The 19,346-nt window shown below is 33.9% G+C and overlaps 1 protein-coding gene across 2 annotated transcripts in view; it reads left to right on the top strand.

Annotated features, from left to right (window-relative positions):
• The window catches only part of LOC142318320 (potassium voltage-gated channel protein Shaw-like), a 263,076-nt gene that overhangs the window by 196,826 nt on the left and 46,904 nt on the right, over positions 1-19,346 (top strand). For both annotated transcript variants that reach the window (XM_075354896.1, XM_075354895.1), the window contains exons 5-6: positions 8,751-8,981; positions 18,609-18,920. In XM_075354896.1, the coding sequence (XP_075211011.1) occupies positions 8,751-8,981; positions 18,609-18,920 (543 nt within the window). The remainder of the gene's footprint in view (positions 1-8,750; positions 8,982-18,608; positions 18,921-19,346) is intronic.

The raw sequence follows: 19,346 nt of genomic DNA, 5'->3' as shown, positions 1-19,346 counted from the left end.
TTTGATCAGAGCTTGCCGGAAAGCTCTAGCTGCCGCTAGGTAGCAGCACCAGACGACTAAATGTGGAACGTAACAATACTAAAAGATTTCTTCTTATGGCATAATATTTGATCATTTAAAAGTATAAACAGAAGAATTAGAAAATATTTTAAAGTAATTCGTAATACCATCCGGTTACATAACATAACTTCATTTAAAAGAAATTAATTTGCTTTGCAAGTGAAAACTAAACTAAATGTTTTCAGTTTGTACCGTACTAGCCGTTGTATTCTAAGCTGCAAGATTCATTGCAGCAGCTGTAAGAGCATTGGATTTATAAATTATTTAGTATTCGTTAAAAATTCAATGAGATAGTTTCTGCGAGTTTACATCTTAAAATAAATTACTAAGAATAGACCTTCATTGATTAAGAAATTCGCTTAAGAATGATCGATGGCTTGAAGAATGTTGTACAAAATTTATGTTTGATTCGAAGAAAATTATGAGTAACAAATGCTGCGGTGCTGAATTAACGTAAGAGAAAAACTATTTTTAATTTTTTTAAAGTATTTTGAAAGAAATTCTTTAGATCGAAAGTGATGGTGTGTGAAAACTGTCTTTGTTAGAAAAGGATTGAACCTGAATAATCTTTTATTTTTGGTTAATCAATTGTGGATATTCATTAACTGAACATTGCTATAAAAGAAACTGACGTAAGTTCACTTACAACGAATAAGTTATTATGTATGTTTTGAAGTATTTTAACATAAGGGATGTTACAAATTGGTGAAAAAACTTGAAGTGAAGGGAGATCTACAGAAACTGTTGAAGGTATCTTTGAGAAAGAAAAGTATGGTAGTCAGAATAAAGCAAGCTTGTAGGTGTATATCTTACCAACAAAACGCAGGTGAGGTAAATAGAAAAATAGTAGGTGATTTTTTTAAACGGTTGAGAAAGGAAAATAGAGTTATTTAAATGCTAAAATAAAAATAATTGTGAAAGGTTTCATTCGGAACTACTGTAATGTAATAGTTTCATTTTATATTGTTCTAGGTTTATAGGCGTAATTTCAACTGTGGAAATATTTGTGAAAACGAAACTTGCACAATCAGCACATCGTGTTATTGGGCAACAATAACAAAGGTGAAATGTGTATAAAACCAGTCGAATATCATTTAGCTCTTTTGAAGAGTAGTTGGGAGAATACATATGGAGAAACATTGTGAATTCTATTTTATAATTATTCTACTTCATAGAAATATGAAGTACTTCTACCTACGATTTTAAATGTATCAGAAAATATAGTAACAATCATCCGATATTTATATTCGACCAGCCTAACAATTTATTGAGTACCGGTATTTATTATAATTACAAATAATGCAACCTGTTATTTTATGATTACAGCAACTACATAAATATATTTTTTTTTAATTTTAGTAATGTTTGGAATTAAAAGATAGTGTCAAAGCATAAAACGTCTTCTTCGAATTTTTAGAAATTAATTTTTTTCTGTTGTTGAAATTTTAACTTTATTTCGTTAAATTAATCTCAATTTTTAATCTATATCGTACTTTTACATTAATTTTATTGGTAGTTAAAGAATGGTGTTAATGATATACAGCAGCTTTTTACGAGTTTGGCATTTGCTTCTTAAAATATTATTAAAATAACTCCTAATTTTCATTAAGCGACTTTTGACGTGAACAGCAGTACTTACATAAATTACATGAAGAATCCTATTTGGTAAGAAAAGCAGTTTCAGAAAATTTATTTGCACATTTACATGTATTTAATTTTGTTATAATTTAACATTAATGAAACACTACAAGTCTAAAATTAACACAAACATTCAAAAGCGATAAAATAAACTATCAACTACACAATTTTATTTTTGCGTAAGTATAATATACAGTTTGACCAATAATAAATTTTTATTAACTCTAAATAAAATTTTAAGCACATATATTTATACAATTACCAATTTTAAAATGGGGTAAAATGTTTCCCGTAGTCGTGAAAGGGTTAAATTTCAAATCTCACCATAGAATATGATCCTTAGGGAACATGCTTTACTCTGACAAAAATTGCGGCACTAGCCCATAATTCTTGAGTTGCTCTCTTCTTCCGACGTTAGGAAGTTTTTTATAGGAATATTGAGTTTATTTATACGTTTATTTATTTATTATTTTAACATTATTATTATTATTATTAAGCTAATTATACAAAATTATGGTCGTCGAACCACCTAATCTATTTTATTTTTATTTTTTACTGTCAGCTGCCGCTTAGTTCTAAAAAAAAAAATGTCGGTTGTTTAAGATAGAATGTTCTTTTTATAATAAATAGAATTTGATTATTATGTAAGTTAGATAATTCTATTCATTAGAAGTAAAACAAATCGGAAAGAACAGATTAGGAGTGGTATTGTTTGACTTAAATTGGAACCCCCTTAAAAAACAACGTAAAGATGGGTTAAAGAAAATTAAAATCTGTTAAGGGTTAGCAGATTAAAATTTATTTTGTAGACCTACTTTTTATATAAATATCGTTTTTAAATTATTTTTTATGAAAAATTAGGAGTCGATAATGTGAAAACAAAGAACATAGCAAAGAAAGTTTGAAAAGTCATTAATGGTGGCTATATCGAATTTACTGACCCATATTTTAATATTTTTAAATTTAATTTATAATTTTTTGTCTTTTTCGGTTAAATGATCACTTCTCATTAGTTCTATAAACGGTCTATGTTTAAAGTTTCTGTGAGAATAACAGAGTAAAAATGCAGAATATTTTCGGTTAGGTTAGATTTTCGGTGCTACTTTAATTAAAAATTTACAAGGATAATTTAAATTTTATTAATTTAGACTATAACTTAAATTTTATAAGGATCATCATCTAATTTTCTTGTACAAGTAGCAGATGATGTATTTAACATTATTTAATGTGGGGTGTATGGGTTGCATGGCGGGTACTACCTTTCCTATGCATGATGACCACATCTCAAGATGGTGATGCAGAACTGGTTCCTACATACAGCCAAATCTCACTTTTGGCTCCAAGAAGGCTAAAGCATTGTAGCGGCCACACTCTGGTAAGTGATGTTGATATATGAGCTAAACATAGTGAGGTCTCCAATGATTGCTATTTGATCACTGGTAAGGCAGCGTCTGTTGTCCTGGTTAGGGGCGGCTGCAAAAGGCGTCTCTTCCCCATGTTAGAGACGGCCTAGTAATATGGTTGGCCAAACATACGCGTATGTGGAAAGCAACAGGAAACTACCACGTTATACTATTTCCCAGGAACACACATGATGATCCTCAATCTTAAAGAATCCGGAGTTAAAGCTTTTCCTCAATCGGTTCTCCAGGAGAGGAAAACATCAAGGTCACATGCAGATAAAACTAGAATTGGAACTTGGAATGTTTTGCCATTACTTAAAACAGGAAAGCTAGAGAATGCAAAAAGATAAATGGAAAAGAATAGGCTGGATGTGCTGGGTTTGAGTGAGGTGTGGTGGAAGAAAGGGGGGAGTTAGATTGTGGAGGGTACAAAATCTTTTATTCAGGTGGAGAAAAGAGTGGTGAATATGGAGGGGGAATTTTGCTGAGCCCACATATGACAGACAGTGTAGAAAGAGTAAGATATGTCAATGAAAGAATATTTTTGTTGAGATTGAAGGGCAAAGGAAAAGATCTAGTGATAATACAAGTGTACATGCCAACAAGTCAACATCAAGATGAGGAGATTGAAGAATGCTATAATAAGATTCAGGAACTGATTGATGGGGAAAGGAGAGGAGCTGGCATTACAGTGATGGGAGATTGGAATGTGATGGTAGGAGAAGGATCAGAGGGAAATGTTGTGGGAGATTATGGGTTAGGAATAAGAAATGCAAGAGGGGCAAGATTGGTGGATTTCTGTAAGGAGAACTCTTTGATAATTGGTAATACACTATTCCAAGTCCACAAGAGATGCCAATACACATGGACATCACCAATAAATGGAAAGAGATACCAGATAGATTACTTTATGTAGAAAACAGGTATAGAAATTGTTTAAAAAATTCAAAAGTGTTTTCAGGTGCAGCTATAGATTTGGACCATAATCTTGAGGTGGGAGAGTTACGGTTGAGGATGAAAAGAGTGAACAAAGGGAAAAGAATAGAGAGTTTAAATGACAGGTCTGAAAGATGGAGACAAAAGGGAAAGGCTAAAGGAGAATTATTTGGTAAGTAGAGGGAGAAGGGAAGAGGACACAGACCCAAACATGAGATGGATATATATGAAAGAGGATCTAATAAATGCCATCAAAGATGCTGGGGTAGAAAGCAGACTAAGATGATGAAGGAAGAATGGGTTACAGAGGTGATGCTGGATAAAATGGATGAGAGAAGAAAGTGGAAGAATGTCAGAACAGAAGAGGGTAAGAAGATGTACAGGAAAATAAATAATGAATTAACAAGAGAGACAGAAAGGCCGCGGCAAACATGGTTGGTGGAGAGGTGTGAAGATATTGTACAGGGTAAATTGAACAGGGTAGGGAAGTTTGAAGATATGTATAGAGTAGTTATGGAACTGGTATTTAAAAAGGGAAAAGGTAAAACTAGAATGGAAATAGTTACAGAAGATGGGGAGGTGGCTGATGGAAAGAATGAGGTTTTAAAATGAGGAGAAAAATGTTGTTACATTATGAAGGGAGAGTTAGAGAAAGCCTTAAAGGAAATGAACGACAGGAAAGATTGTGGAATCGATGAAGTACTGGCTGAGCTAAGAAAAAGTTTAAGGGAAAGGGAAATTAGAGATATCACAAGCCTGGGTAATTTGGTATATGTGAGTGGTGACAGGCCAGAAGATTTCGTGACTACTGTTATGGTACCAATCAAAAAGAAGAGTAATATGTTGAAATGTGAGGAATGTAGGACCATTAGCCTTATATCACATGCAGCTAAGATACTACTAAGAGTGTTGAATGGGAGAGAGATCAATTGGGGAAGAGCAGTTTGGGTTTAGAAGGGGGAAGGGAACAAGAGATGCAATAAGATTAATAAGGGTGAAGAAAAATATATTGAAAAGCAAAGAGAATTATATGTGGTCTTCATAGATCTGGAGAAGGCATCGACAAGTTGGAATGGGATAAATTGCTGAGAATCTTAAAGGCAAAAGGAGTCACTTGGAGAGAAAGGAGATTAATATGAAATCTGTACTTGTCACAGAAGGTAAAAATAAAGATTGGGATTGAGTTACGGAGGAAAGAGACTTGGAATAGGGGTGCGGCAGGGATGTTGCATGTCACTGACTCTGTTCAACTGATACCTAAAAGCGATAATTGAAAAGAGTGTAATTGGTAATAAGGGTGTAAATATAGGAGGAAGGAGGATAGAGTGCATTAGGTTTGCTGATGACATGGCAGTGTAGGCAGAGAGTGAGTATATGATTAATGAAATGTTGAGAAGAATAAATCAAACCTGCGAGGAGTATGGGATGAAGATATATACAAAGAAGATAAAAAGCATAATAAGGGCAACGATTAGGATTGGTGGAAAACAAGTTGAGCAAGTAGCATCCTTCAAGTACCTGGGGTGCATCATTAAGGAGGATATGAAGTATGATCAGAAAGTTAAAGTACGGATTGCTAGGGCAAAGGAAGCATTCAGAAAAATGAGGAGAGTGCTATGTAGCAAAATAGATCTGCTACTAAGGAAAAAAACTTGCGAAATGTTTTGTGTGGATTGTATCCATTTATGGGGCAGAGACATGGAGTATTAGGAAAGGAGAGCATAGAAGATTGGAGGCATTTGAAATGTGGGTTTGGAGAAAAATGTAAAAAATCAGCTGGACGGAGAGAGTTCGGGGGGTGCTTCATAGAGTAGGAGAAAAGAAGGCGATTATTGAAATTATAAAAAGAAGAAAATGGAGTCGGTTGGGACACTGGCTGAGATGCGACTGCCTGTTGGTGACGGCATTGGAACGATTTATAACGGGGAGGAAAGCAAGAGATCGACGACGATTGAACATGATAAACAAATAAAAAGCGAAGTGAGTTACTATAAAATGAAACGGATGGCACAGAATCGAGCAGAATGGAGAGCGGCCATGTGAAAACCTGCTTTTGGGCAGAACACTTATTAATAATAAGTATGAGGATAGAAAAATCATTAATCTACCATTATATTCTGAATAAAATACGAAATCCCTACTTTGTAAAATTCATATGCAACGTCAATAATTTGAACTTAAAGGAAAATTCTCGTTAAATTTGCAATGCAATGATATTTTTACAGATAATGAATTACGAGTACTGAAATTACAGATAATATCGGAACATTTTCATTAAAGTTGAATTTCTGCAATCAAAACTTATCTGAATTCTTTGATACTGTTTTGGCTCGGATATTTATTAATCTCAGTTCTCGGACCGGTTCTATTCTCGGTCTTCACTGCGGACCTCTCGACTACAGAAGACATCACAGTTGCATAGTTTGCGGATGATACGGTAATCCTAGCTCTGGATGCTGACCCTGTCGTAGTTTCTGTTAAACTGCAAACTGTATCGGATCAAATTAACTAATGGCTAGCTAAATAGAAATTGATATTTAATCCAGCCATGTCTATGCATGTTACTTTTGCTATGGGGACTGCCAGCAAGTTCAACCTAATAATCTTTACATACCGCATGGTAACAGTATGCTATACCTAGAACTGGATCTACTTGAGCCAATGCGCACGCCTGTGCAGGATGCGCATCTGCTGAACAGGAAAAGACATCGCGCAGCACACCAATCAATCAATATCTATTATTGCCAGTGATCGCTTTCGCAGTCATCGACTACCGACCAATTCAGAATCCTACCGGGGATATCCTTACCAATAGTAATACCAGTTTTGGTATTGTAGAAGGCCCTCCGCCAACCGACGAAGGTAGACAACTCGCCAGCTACATTGAAAACATCAAACTGAAGCTGCGCGATGAAGCCTTCGATTAATTCGCCGCCATCATCCGTGTTCCAACTGTGCCAAAAAGCGATTTGGCGTTCCCATCAACTCCTACAAGAATAGAACGACGCGCTACCAACCTAACAATTCTATTCTATCTTTCCACGTGCTTTTTATTGGGATCCCTGTACTGAAAGTACGAACTAACAACGATCTGGTCCAAACCATTCACGGCAAGCTTAACAACGACGTGATGCGTGTCAGAGACCTGCCGTAAGAAGACACTATCTATCGAATTCCTGCACAGCACGCCCTGTTAACAAACAGTACCAGCCAGCAAGGTGGCTTCCTAGCCCCCTTGCTGGCTTCCCGATTAGATTTAAGGACATCAGCTTAGCGCCTGGACAGCGCTGGTAGTAGGACTAAGGGCACTACCCTTTACTCGTTACGAGGACTTACGACCGGGAGTCGTTGCCACCTTATCGCCACGCTGAGGTGGATGCCCGAACAAATATTCGCTTTGCTCTGCGTGCACAGGGATGATTGATGAGTCTCAAGAGTAACTGATGCTACCGTTGCTAAAGCACTCAAAATCGAATTCGCAAAGAACTGTCGAAGGTTGACACACACGTCGTTCGTCTTCCGCCGGCGCGGCCGAGGAAGTTCTTCCCTACAAGTGCTTGTCCGCCTCCTATTTTGCTAAGCTTCTTGGCGATGCGGGCTTCCTGTTAGGCTGGCCAGATCTACGGCTCCAGCGGGAATTTGGCCTTCCGCTTAGTGATCTTACGTTGGGCTGGATCCTGCTTGTCGGACCGCTGACCAGGGCGCTTGAAGCCCAGCAGGCTGTGGTGGAAATGTGGTTTCCTCGTCCAGCGCCTCACTAGGCGGGCCGACCAGGCCTGCTGCTCTGAAAGAGAGCCACATCCCACGAATGATCGATCTCAGACTGTACAAGACTAAAATTCATGGAATAAATAATTCTAAGTTTAGAATTTTATTTTTGCTTCTTCATCGATATATATTTTAATTTTGAATAATTAGCGAGTATGAAAGGAGTGAAATACAGTCCAAAAAATATTGCATTTATTTATATAAGTTCTAAGTCACAGTTACTTTAATCAATATTTAATAATTCTTGAAAACAATTACTATAATACATACACTAATATAATACAATATGTCCGTTTTTAAGTGTTTTTATAATGTATTCGTATGTATTGGAATATTAAAGTATTTGCAGGAAATAGAAAGGATTGAATAAAAGCATCACCATCAAGTAACTAATGACAAAATGAGTGAATTCCATATATGCTTCTTATATATTTGGATATGGTACGGTTTCTAATAGTTTATTATCATATAGTCATCGTTTGGACCCTTGGTATTCCGAATCACTGCTGTAAACAGAATTCAGCTTTTCGATAAACTTTTAAAACATTTTTAGTAATTATCACTATTAAGAAAAATTACTACTCACGACATATAGGAATAATTTTATTTTAGATTATACATAATTATTGATAACATAATCAAAATAACTACAGTTTCATAAATTCTATTACAAATTAAATAGTGTATGGTATAATATTTTGAATCACAAGAATAACAATTTGGTAAATAGGTCTGTAATATATCTAAAATTATTTCGCTAGAAGGATAGGGTACGTTGTTCCTATTTACCATTTAAAAAAAATTATATTTATGTCACGTCTAATTAAAGAAAATTCTAGCTTTTTGTTGAAGATAAAGAAAACAAAATCTATATGTGTGAGTGATTTTGATGTATCGTATCGTCTCTTTCATTTTTGCATTTTTTTTTCTTAAAAATTGTTACAGGTAGTTGCTGTAGTGTCCGTATTTTTCATTTGCGTTTCTGTTGTCTCATTTGCTCTCAAGACACACCCTGATATGAGAGTTCCGACAGTCCAAAACGTCACGGTAAAACTCCCAAATAATTCTCAGGTGTGGACACTAGATAAGGAACGAACTGACCCACACGAGGCCTTTTTTTACGTCGAACTAGCTTGTAATGCCTGGTTCACCTTTGAACTCGCCGTTCGTTCAGTGGTAAGTATTATTAAGTTAATGTTTTAGTTCTTTAAATAAAGTGTTTTAAATCCAGCAGTGATTAATCATATTAGACTAGTGCATTAGCCTTCGCTTAAATTTTTCCAGCAGGAAGATAATTTTGTTACATTTTACAAGTTTATTTAAAATTCATTAACTTTGTTGGAACGCAATGTTATCTTTTATTATTAGATATTTAACACTATAATAAATTAGCGATATTTATGATAGTGTTAAATATGTAATATGTATGCATCTGATAGTGTATTACATTAAATTATAAAGATAATTTTTAATTTACTACAATGAAACATTACATGTAATATAATTATATATAAATATTTTAATCAAATATAATTATTTATTTTTTTTTAATTTTGGTCGTTACAAAGAAGGCATAAGAAATTTATACATAGTTAAATAAATATTTGTTTGAATTAATACAAAATAATTATTTTTCGTGTGTTTATAATGAAAAGTTTTTTTAATATTCTTTGATAATTTTTTTTTATTCGTTGGGAAAAGGACATTCATTACGAAATACAAAAAAATTACAGAAGCGTGTTATCGCTCATTTGATAAAAAATGAAACGATAACTGAAATAAATTTTCGTTGTTCATGTGTTTATTCTACCATGTGTAATTTCAGTTCAAAAAGTTTAAAGTAATATGTAGTTGAGTTACTAAAGTTTTTAACAAAGTTTCTCTACCAAACAGAGTTCAAACTGTTGTACTAACATGTGGTAGGTAAAATGGAAAATAATTATCCTTTGTTCTCGATACTTTGATTATGCTACGTTCATGAAATAATAAATACTTTAAACACAATTCCTTTGATAATGAGTAATACTGTATTAAAAGATTTTAATTATTAATATTTTAATTATAAGTCTATTGTTACACAGTTTGTTTGAATTCAAATCATTTTTATATTGTGATTTTATTTGACATATTCCTCAGAAATTAATTCAAATGAATAAATTTCTTCTATAAATGGTGGAACATTTTTATTCAAGTAAACTTTTCTATGGATAACGCATGTGATAACGTATATCTCTGAAGGTAAAGGAACTGGTCACTTACCCTTTTACTCTTTCTTGATTTATTTGAACCTCATTAATGTTGCTCAGGTTATTATTATTGTTAGACGTGAAACATACAAAGTATGCGTTGCACTATATTAGATTATAAGTGACAAAGAACACTTTTGCAATAATTTCAGAAGGTGAAAGTATAGATTTACGAAATAAATAGAATTCGTTCTATCTTAATATTATCATTATGAGGAAGATGAATGATTAATTTATTGCAGACTATAATTTTTGTATGTACAGTAGGCACAACTTGTTTGCACAGTTCATCTCTATACTGTAGCCTAATGTATAAAGTTTCTATTGTATTGTTCAGTTAGCAAGTAGGTCTTTAGTGGATTAAACCTCCTTTTGTTAACGTTATTGTCGGAAGATTAATTCATTATACAGTTTCCAATTCAATCTCGTAAAATGTGAAATGTGTATTAGCTTAGAAATAAGCTTTGAACAAAATTACATTACTTATTTACGTTGTAACAGAAATAAATTTTTTTATATTGTTCAGTGTATTTTTTTTTTTTTACCGAATAAGACAGTGTGATGGTATTAAAAAAATAACATTAATTATAACGATATTTATGTTACAGTTTCCATTACAGTTTTCGAAAAGTCAACGCAGTACTCCATTGAAAGTAAATTTTTGGGAAACCAAAATAAACAAATCGATGTGGAAGTATAGCAAAATAATTAAAACTTTAGTACGTTGCAATAAAAATAAAAATGTACAGAATTCGTTAGTCAAGTACATAGTCCTAGTACCAATAAGAAAATTCTATTATTATGAAAGTATATGAAGGTCCTATTAAAAGATGATTCCCATGTTAACAGAGAAATTTAAAAGATGAAATTGATATTCTTCATGTATCCTGCTTAAGGGGTCAAAATAGAAGGCTGTTGCAACAGAGAAAGAGCTAAATTTGTCTAAACCTAACTAACGTATGGCCCATAGAAATCAATCGAAGAAATGCCGACCTGAAAACGGGTGTTTTCTGTACGCTAATTTAGGATTATTATTTAAGGAGGTCCAAATATATGAGTGATTGTAATCTTTCCGTCATTAATTTGTTATCATTAATATTTCACTTACTTTTACGTGTAAAAGTGATACATTTTTTTTTCTAACTGCCATCGTTTGCATTGATATTTACAATTGTCACATATTTTCTAATTCTTGAGGATCTACTGATCAATGCATATCTACTGGTTTCATTTTATTTTGTGCACGTTTTGTCATCTTTACCTCTTGTCGATTTTATGATTCCTAATTACTTAGTTTATCTAAATATATTACAAATATTTAAGATTATCGTTAACACATTAATACCGATAATTAAGCGAATTGGAAGTAAATTAAAGAAAATTCATAATTAGTATAGTGAAATTTTATACTTTTTACGCCTAAATTGCTTTTTACTGTTTACCTGGTTCTGAATTAATAAATAATTTACTTTAGATAAAACACGTTAATATAACCTTTCACTGCATTTATTAAGTTATTAATTAATTTTTTTGTAATAGTAATCTTTTAGTAAACGAGTTTCCAAGTTAAATTGTTGGTATTTATTGTCTAAACATTAACATAAAAATTATTATTAAAAAGATTTTTTGTTGTTATTAAAAAATTTACTTCAAACGGATTTTTCCATGAAAAATTATCACTACATTTTTGTACTTTGACCAGTGTTTTAAGGCTAAATCAATGAATTATTTAGCTGATTCAAAAGCTTACCAAACTTATCACACAGAACAATATGATTTAATTCAGCAATAAGTGAATTTAACTCGATGAAATTTAGTTCAATCTAACCAAATTAATAATTATTATTAATAAAATAATTAATGTATTCGCAACCTATATTTTCGTACTTTACCACAGAAGATGTATTTCAACACTATAAAGATCAGAAAGATTACATTTAACGATTGGAAGAGAAAGCTTTCTACAAAAATGTGTAATAAATATTCCATCATTGATAAGACCAAGAACTTATCAGCAGCACTTGCAAAACAAGCTTACCGAAAGAATTTTAATTAATTTTACACTTCTTGGTACGTATCACTTAGTAAAATAAACCAGGTGATGAATTTAAAAGAGGTCCCATCACTCAGTATTATATATTAAATGCATATTTTTGTTAAGATACATATATGATCGTGAGATAGGTAAAGAAAATAATATGGAAGATGTTGCTACGACTGGAGCTGTGGTGGGGAGGACTGTTTATTGCCTGCACATTTAAGTATTCCCAGTCTGTGTCGAACACTGGCTTTTGAACAAGGATGCGTAATCGTTTGTTGTTCTTTATTAAATTGCGGTTAATTGTTGCAGAATGTGTATTCGCGATGGAAACTTATTCACTTGAAAAAAGTATCAGTGAAAAGTGTTATATGGAAGTTATGAAAGAAATTTCGTGAAACGGGTTCGGTGTTAGACCAGAAACATGCCCGACACAGGTCAGCTTTAACAGCGCAGGTCGTACAGGACTTTAAAGCGGCAGGTACAAAATTTCCTCATAAATCTTTCTAAAGACTAAGAAAGAACGTTGGACTAGATTCAGCCCACTCTGCAGTGAAGAAAATACTGAAATGTTATCCGTATCGAATCCATTTTTCCATACTAACTAATACTGATTTTTCTAAAAGGGTTCACTACTGTCAATGGTTCAAGAACTTCATTGGAGGCAACTGCCATTCTAGATAAAGTGGTTTTTTACAGATGAAGAGTGGTTTCACCTTTGTGGGTACGTTAATATTCAGGATACTGAAAACCCTGCGATAGGACCTGCGATACTGAAAACCCGCACATTTTCTTTAAATCTCCCCTACACCCACAAAAAATTAAGCGTGTATGTATCGTTTCCATCAAAGAATAATAGGACCCTTGTTTTTTGAAAAAAGTGTGGTTGCTGCCGTCTACCAAGAAAGCCTTACTGCAAGAAAATTAGTGTGACTGCTAGTTGCAACAGCTCCACTTACCATACAGCTCGCTCTACTATTTGAAATGCTACAGAATGTTTTCGGTGGAAGAATTATTTGTGAAAGATGATAGGCACCAAGATCCTTTAATCTACTAGTCCAGACTTCTTTCTGTCAGTTACTTAAAAGGAATTGTTAAAAGGAGCCATCCACACATCCTGCAGAAATTGAAGACAAAAAATACCAGTGCCGTCCAGGAAATGGACAGGGTACAGCTAGCAAGAGTAGCCAGGAACATTGTCAAATTTGTAGACAAGTTCGTAGAAGTCTGTGGTTTTTTTCAACACCTTCTGTAAATGATTATGTAAGTGTTGCCAATAAATTATTATTTATAGACTAAAATAAGTGATAAGCTTTCTTAAGTTGAACGAACGCCCTGCAAGTACCACTGTTTTAAAAAAAAAATTATAAACATCATCATACTTTCAATGTTTAAATTAGTACCATACACACTTTATTATACCTAGAACATATTGCTTTCATGGGATCCTGAATAGAATTTTAAAAATATTAACAATATTTGATGAAATATCATTATATAAATTTGATATATACTCGTAAACACTTACTTCTTACTTACTGAAATAAAAAGAATTTTAGTTTTTGTATGTAGTATTACTATAAAAACAACGTTATCTTTGGTGTAATAATTTATTACTTAAAATTTATTAACTTTTGCCCAATTATGACAAAAAATTTTAAACATTATATCTAAATAAACAACTACAAATAAAAAACTTTAATTTTATGATTCAAAAAGATTCAATAACGTAATTATTAAATCTTACCAAAAGTCCTTCTGATTTTTTTCTTTATTAAATATGCGCTATTTAGAAATATTATTTTACGAGTATTATACATTAGATAGTCTAATTTTGTTTTAGAAACTGAGAATCCCTTTTGGTTCCTTCTATATTATTTTTTCTTTATTTTCCCTCTTTTTATTTCTAGAAAAACTCGTTACACTGCCTCCTCCTTAAATCTGTTCGTCGCAAACAGCCTCCTGATAAGGCGCAAGATAATCCAGTTGAGCTACGATCTTCTTCGTTCTTGAACCTCGCTGAATTTTGTAGACTACATCGTTGAGTTTGTACATTACGATATAGGGTAAGGTAATACGATATAAGGACCCTCGCAATCGGCCTGAAGTTTTGGACATTTCTGATTGCATTCCTCGGACGATAGATGCAGACTCAATCTCCTTCTTAAAACGAATTTGCCTGTAGGTGTATCTTGCTTTCATGCGGTCGCTGATTATCTTCAAATGTTGTCGGGCATAATGATGTACTTTTGTTTGGTGACTAACCAATTTTGCTGTGTACTCTATTGAAGGTTGCTGTTTCCCAAGCGGTGAACCGAAGTGCAAGTCACGTGGTAACTGCAACTATCTTCCGAAGATCATCTTGGCGATGTAATGTTGGTGGTTTCTTGCATAATTGCTCTGTAAGACATTACAAAGAGAGGTAATGTTTTGTCCCAAACGCCTGATTGACTGAGATGACCTCTATAATTTTTCCTCTGTAATTTTGATGTAGGTTTTTAGGTTTTCCTCTAAAATTTTGACGGAGCGTTCTTCCATGCCATTTGATTAAGGAGTAGTTCTCGTTTTTCGTCCCCGGAAATGGTGGAAGACCTCTTGCAAAAGATGAGATTCGAAGTTCCACCCTTGGTTACTGTGTACTTCTCTCGGTATCCCAAAACTACAGAAGAATTCAGAACGTCTGCTACTGATGATGCTTCTTGGTTTGTTAGAGTGTAGACTTCGAGCCATTTAATAAAGCAATCCATGGTTACTAGCAAATACTTATTTCCTCCGTAAGTGACCGGGAAAGGTTCAATGTTGATGGAAACGAGCTTGAATTGTGCTCCCACGTTGTACTGTTGCATGTGGTCATGGTTCCTAGACTAGCAGCACATGTGTCACACAGCTCAATTCATAAATGGCGCCAGTAGTAGAGTTTTCGCACCTTGTCCAACATTTATTGACACCTAAGTGACGTCACGACGTTCCACCATGAATTTTTTCCTGAACATTCTTATATAAACTGTTTTACAACTTGTAGAACAAACCATTTACCATACGCGGGCTCCCACTTTCAGTAGAGTAGGCCATCATCATTCACTACCAGAAAATTTCGTTGTACCCAATAACCTTTGTAAACCGGGCTGATATTCTCCTACTTTAGTTTTTCTCCAGCCTCCTTCTCAGTTGTCGTTATTGTAATGATTCGACGTAAATCCGAAACTCCCGCTCCTTGCTCTACCCTACTTCAGTGAGTTGACGTTACAGGGTATCTGGAAAGAGCGTTCGCATTTGATTGTTTCTTTCTCGGCCGATGGAAAAAAGTGCCGCAGCACTGTTTCTTCTGAATTTTTAGGTGTTGCCCAGACGGCAGGTTCACACTTTCTCATATCAGTTTCGACACGGTTTTTTTCAGTAGTTCCGTAGTTTACCATACTATTCTCCAGTTACAAGGTTCCCAGAACGGGAATCTTGTAACTGGAGAATAGTCAATTCGAACTTTGTTGTTGGGCACCGTATTGTCAGATTCTATAATTCCTGCCGCCGCCCTACGAAAATTCGACAATTTAGTTATCACTACCTTCTGATTCCGTACCATCTTTCACAGGTGTGTCTGTCAGTGTTGTGAATGTGGTTCGCTTCCAGGACTCCACATCGCTAGCTTTTTATTATCTAGTCGCAGGAGATGTTCGACGTCTATATACGCGTCGTAAGCTTGCATGATTTCTAGACCAAGATCCTTAAACTCATCGACGAATACCTATACATGAAGAGAGCAGCAAGTAAGCTGTATGCTACGAGGGACTCACTGATAAAAACTGATAAAGGTGGAGTACCTCCAGATGCAGTACTGATGATATAAGGCCGATGTAGTTACTTATTTTCACATTCTCCGACGATTTCTGATCTAGAAACTGTTATCGATTCTCCCATGTCTACTGTTATTTGACATGGACGATCTTCAACTACACCGTCAACATAAGGCTGTCGGATCCTCTTTTTATTGTCGAGATGCTCAACAAAACTTGGCAAGATGAGGACGATGATATTGCTGATATTCCTCCCCACTATTTAGTGCTTCTTAATTTCCTTGCCGACGTCTTGCAGTCAATTTTCAAATGCCCCGTTCCGCCGCAGTTGCAGCAGACTAGTTGACCCCCCGGTTGTGTACCAGGGATTTTTCATTTACCCGTTGAAATCGTTTTCGTTACTGATATCTTTACAGAACTCTTGACGTCATTCGTTGACTCCTCTTTGCACTCGACACCCATTTTTCGAAGGCGAAACAGCGCGCCGGCTGCCTCCAGTCTCAGAGTCTGAGTAAGGGGTTTTTGACTGACTTTGCTAACCCGAGCTGAAGGTGGCTCTCGGCGTCCCACAGCTCCACGATATTTGCCATCCTGGATGTATGCCGGTGGCAGCCCAACTAGTGTCTGTTGTGCAAGCTACTTGATAACGGTGGCGAACTTCTCCACCATGTCACTGGTCTTGTGAACCCATCCCCGTAGCTCAAAGCTACGGGGACGGCTACGGGGGTAAAGATGTGCCTTTAGGGAGCCGACAGGCTGTTCTGTCCGTAGCAATCCTTTAGTGCTGCAATAACCTCCTCATAGCTGGCCATAGATGGTACATTCTGAAGGACTTCCACTGTTTCAATGCGGTGATCAGGAACGAGGCGTTCTCCGGTGCTGTCCAACAGTTATAACTGTACGCCGCCTCCAAATGCCTCTTGATGGTAGCCTACGATTTACTTCCGTCAAACCTGAGGGGCTTCACCGCCGTAGTATATCCGAACGTTGCTCCTAATCCTTTGTCCTTTGTACTATTAAAATAAGATTTCCCGGAACTACATGTTAATTCCGTTGCCCATGCGATGTTCTTCTGGCTAACCTCTAAAACTTCATTCACATTAGTTTTTAGGTTGCTATTAACTAACTGTTCGACCTTAATTAATCTCTCCTCTAACTGATTAAGTTATTTTAAAACAATTTAATCAAACTTAACACTTTTTACTTCACCTCTAAGTTCTCAGTACTAAGGTTCATAATTTATCGTCAATATGGGACATATTTTCTTCATTTCACTCGTATTCTCGTTCACAATACTTATTTCATTTACTTTAATCACATTTCAGTTTATATTTTCTTTCATATTCCTTTCCATTTTATTCATATTTTCGTTCATTTGGGTTAACAACGCAATAATGTCCTTACTGGTAGTGGCTATCTTATTAATAACAAATTAGAAAAGACTTTTCAGTAACTTAAAAAGCTAAATAATACGATATTAAAAATTTAGCAATAAACCAAATTTAAAAATAAGAAACAAAAAAAGTAAAGCAAAAAGTAAGCAGGTAAAACTCTCAAGAAATAATTAATTAATTAAATTAAATTCCTTATACAAATATAAATTATTTTCTATCGTTTGACTCTCTATCGCTCTCAATATCCAACTTCTGACGCCAGTATCGCATGTTCGCCGTTCGATAAGGTTACTGAAAGACTAACAACCGTAAAAATATACTATAAATACATTTTATCAATCTAAAAATATATAAAATAAAATAGGTAATAATCATAATAATGATAATTATAATAAATATATAAAACATACAAAATAGTAATTCAAATAAAAAAAAAAACAAAATTGATTCATGAAAATTAATTATAAATATCAAAATGCAGTCCGATTTACTAAAAACGTTAAAGTGATTAATCAAAACTAATATTGAATTCACAATCAGTTAAAAACATAAAAATTTCGAATTCAGATAATTCACTTTCTGCAAGTACAATTTATTTTTACTGTTTACAGAACTACCCTACGCTTTATGAATGAAAAGAATACTGTCACTCTTCACTCGCTATCAAACACTTATTGTTACCGCTTTTATCGTACTCTTTTCTCTTCACTCGAACTTGAAAAACTACTAACTCCGTCCGCTGATTCCCGTTAGTATTTATACCTATTAGCCCCAAAAACCAGTACCCGACCTTCCTTTTGATTGTTCAAGTCCTATAATTTTTATTGTCCACGCCTTCTAAGCTTTTTTATAACTTCTTTTCTAGAACTGTGGTCCTTTCTAGTATCTTCTTTCTTTATTTTCTCTCTCTTTCTTATTTCTGGAAGAAACTTGTCACACTAGCCATGTTACAATATATTCCTTATAGACTATCTTTAGACATGCTTTATAGAATAATAAAATTGATATGCAAAGAGAAATATATATATTAATGAAAATAATACTACTAAAAGCATGTCTTTCATCCCTAACATTTTTTATTAAAATAATAGTCAGTTTTGCCATTTTTCACACTATTAATGGGGAAGGGTTTGTTATCACTATAAAGTAATAAAAACGTTTTATTAGCATATATAGTGGTTCAGAAAGTGAATCATATATAATTTCTAATTTTATGAAAGAATCGTACATTTTTTTTTAAACAAAAAAATTCAATAAATTATCTCATAATTATTTTAAATTAACTTTTCAGAATTAGCACTGATGATTTATTTTTACCTGTGTTATTTGTTCAGGTGAGTCCAAATATTGTACAATTCATCAGGTCTCCTGTAAATATAATTGACTTAGTAGCCACTCTAAGTTTTTATACCGACAGTCTCATACAGAATAGTTTAGCCCATCACATAAATAAATCAGACATTCTGGAGTTCTTCTCTATAATTCGAATTCTTCGGTTGTTCAAGCTCACTCGCCATTCACCCGGACTGAAAATTTTAATCCATACATTTAAGGCGTCAGCAAAAGAATTAACCCTTCTGGTTTTCTTCCTTGTTCTCGGAATTGTAGTTTTTGCATCTCTCATCTACTATGCCGAAAAACTGCAGGTAAGTCTAATTTTACCATACTATCCGAGTATTAAATAATAAAAGGACATAATTTATTATTAATTAATAATTAATAACGAAGTATAACCATCAATTCAATTCAAATATTAGCGTTGAAAACAAAATTTTATGAATAATTTTCAGCGTTGATAGAGATAAATTAAACATTTTTTGGTGCTAGAAAAACAAACAAATAAAAGCTATGCTGTTGTTCAATTACATACAGATAGCTTAAACTACTTGTTTCAGTGGAATAAAGCTTCCTACAAAAAGTTTAATTAATTTTATACGAAGTAATTCTAATAAAAATTATGTCTGTGTAGTGTTTTTAAGAAAAAAAACTCTTAAGTTTAGAAGAAAATAACATTCTCTGCAAAAAAGATAGCTTTTGTAATGAGTGCAAATTTAATAATTAAATAAAGCTTT

Source organism: Lycorma delicatula, chromosome 1, assembly GCF_047948215.1.
Source record: "Lycorma delicatula isolate Av1 chromosome 1, ASM4794821v1, whole genome shotgun sequence".
Lineage (NCBI taxonomy): Eukaryota > Metazoa > Arthropoda > Insecta > Hemiptera > Fulgoridae > Lycorma > Lycorma delicatula.
Note: the sequence above shows the minus strand (reverse complement) of the source record. Positions and strands in the feature narration are given on the sequence as shown.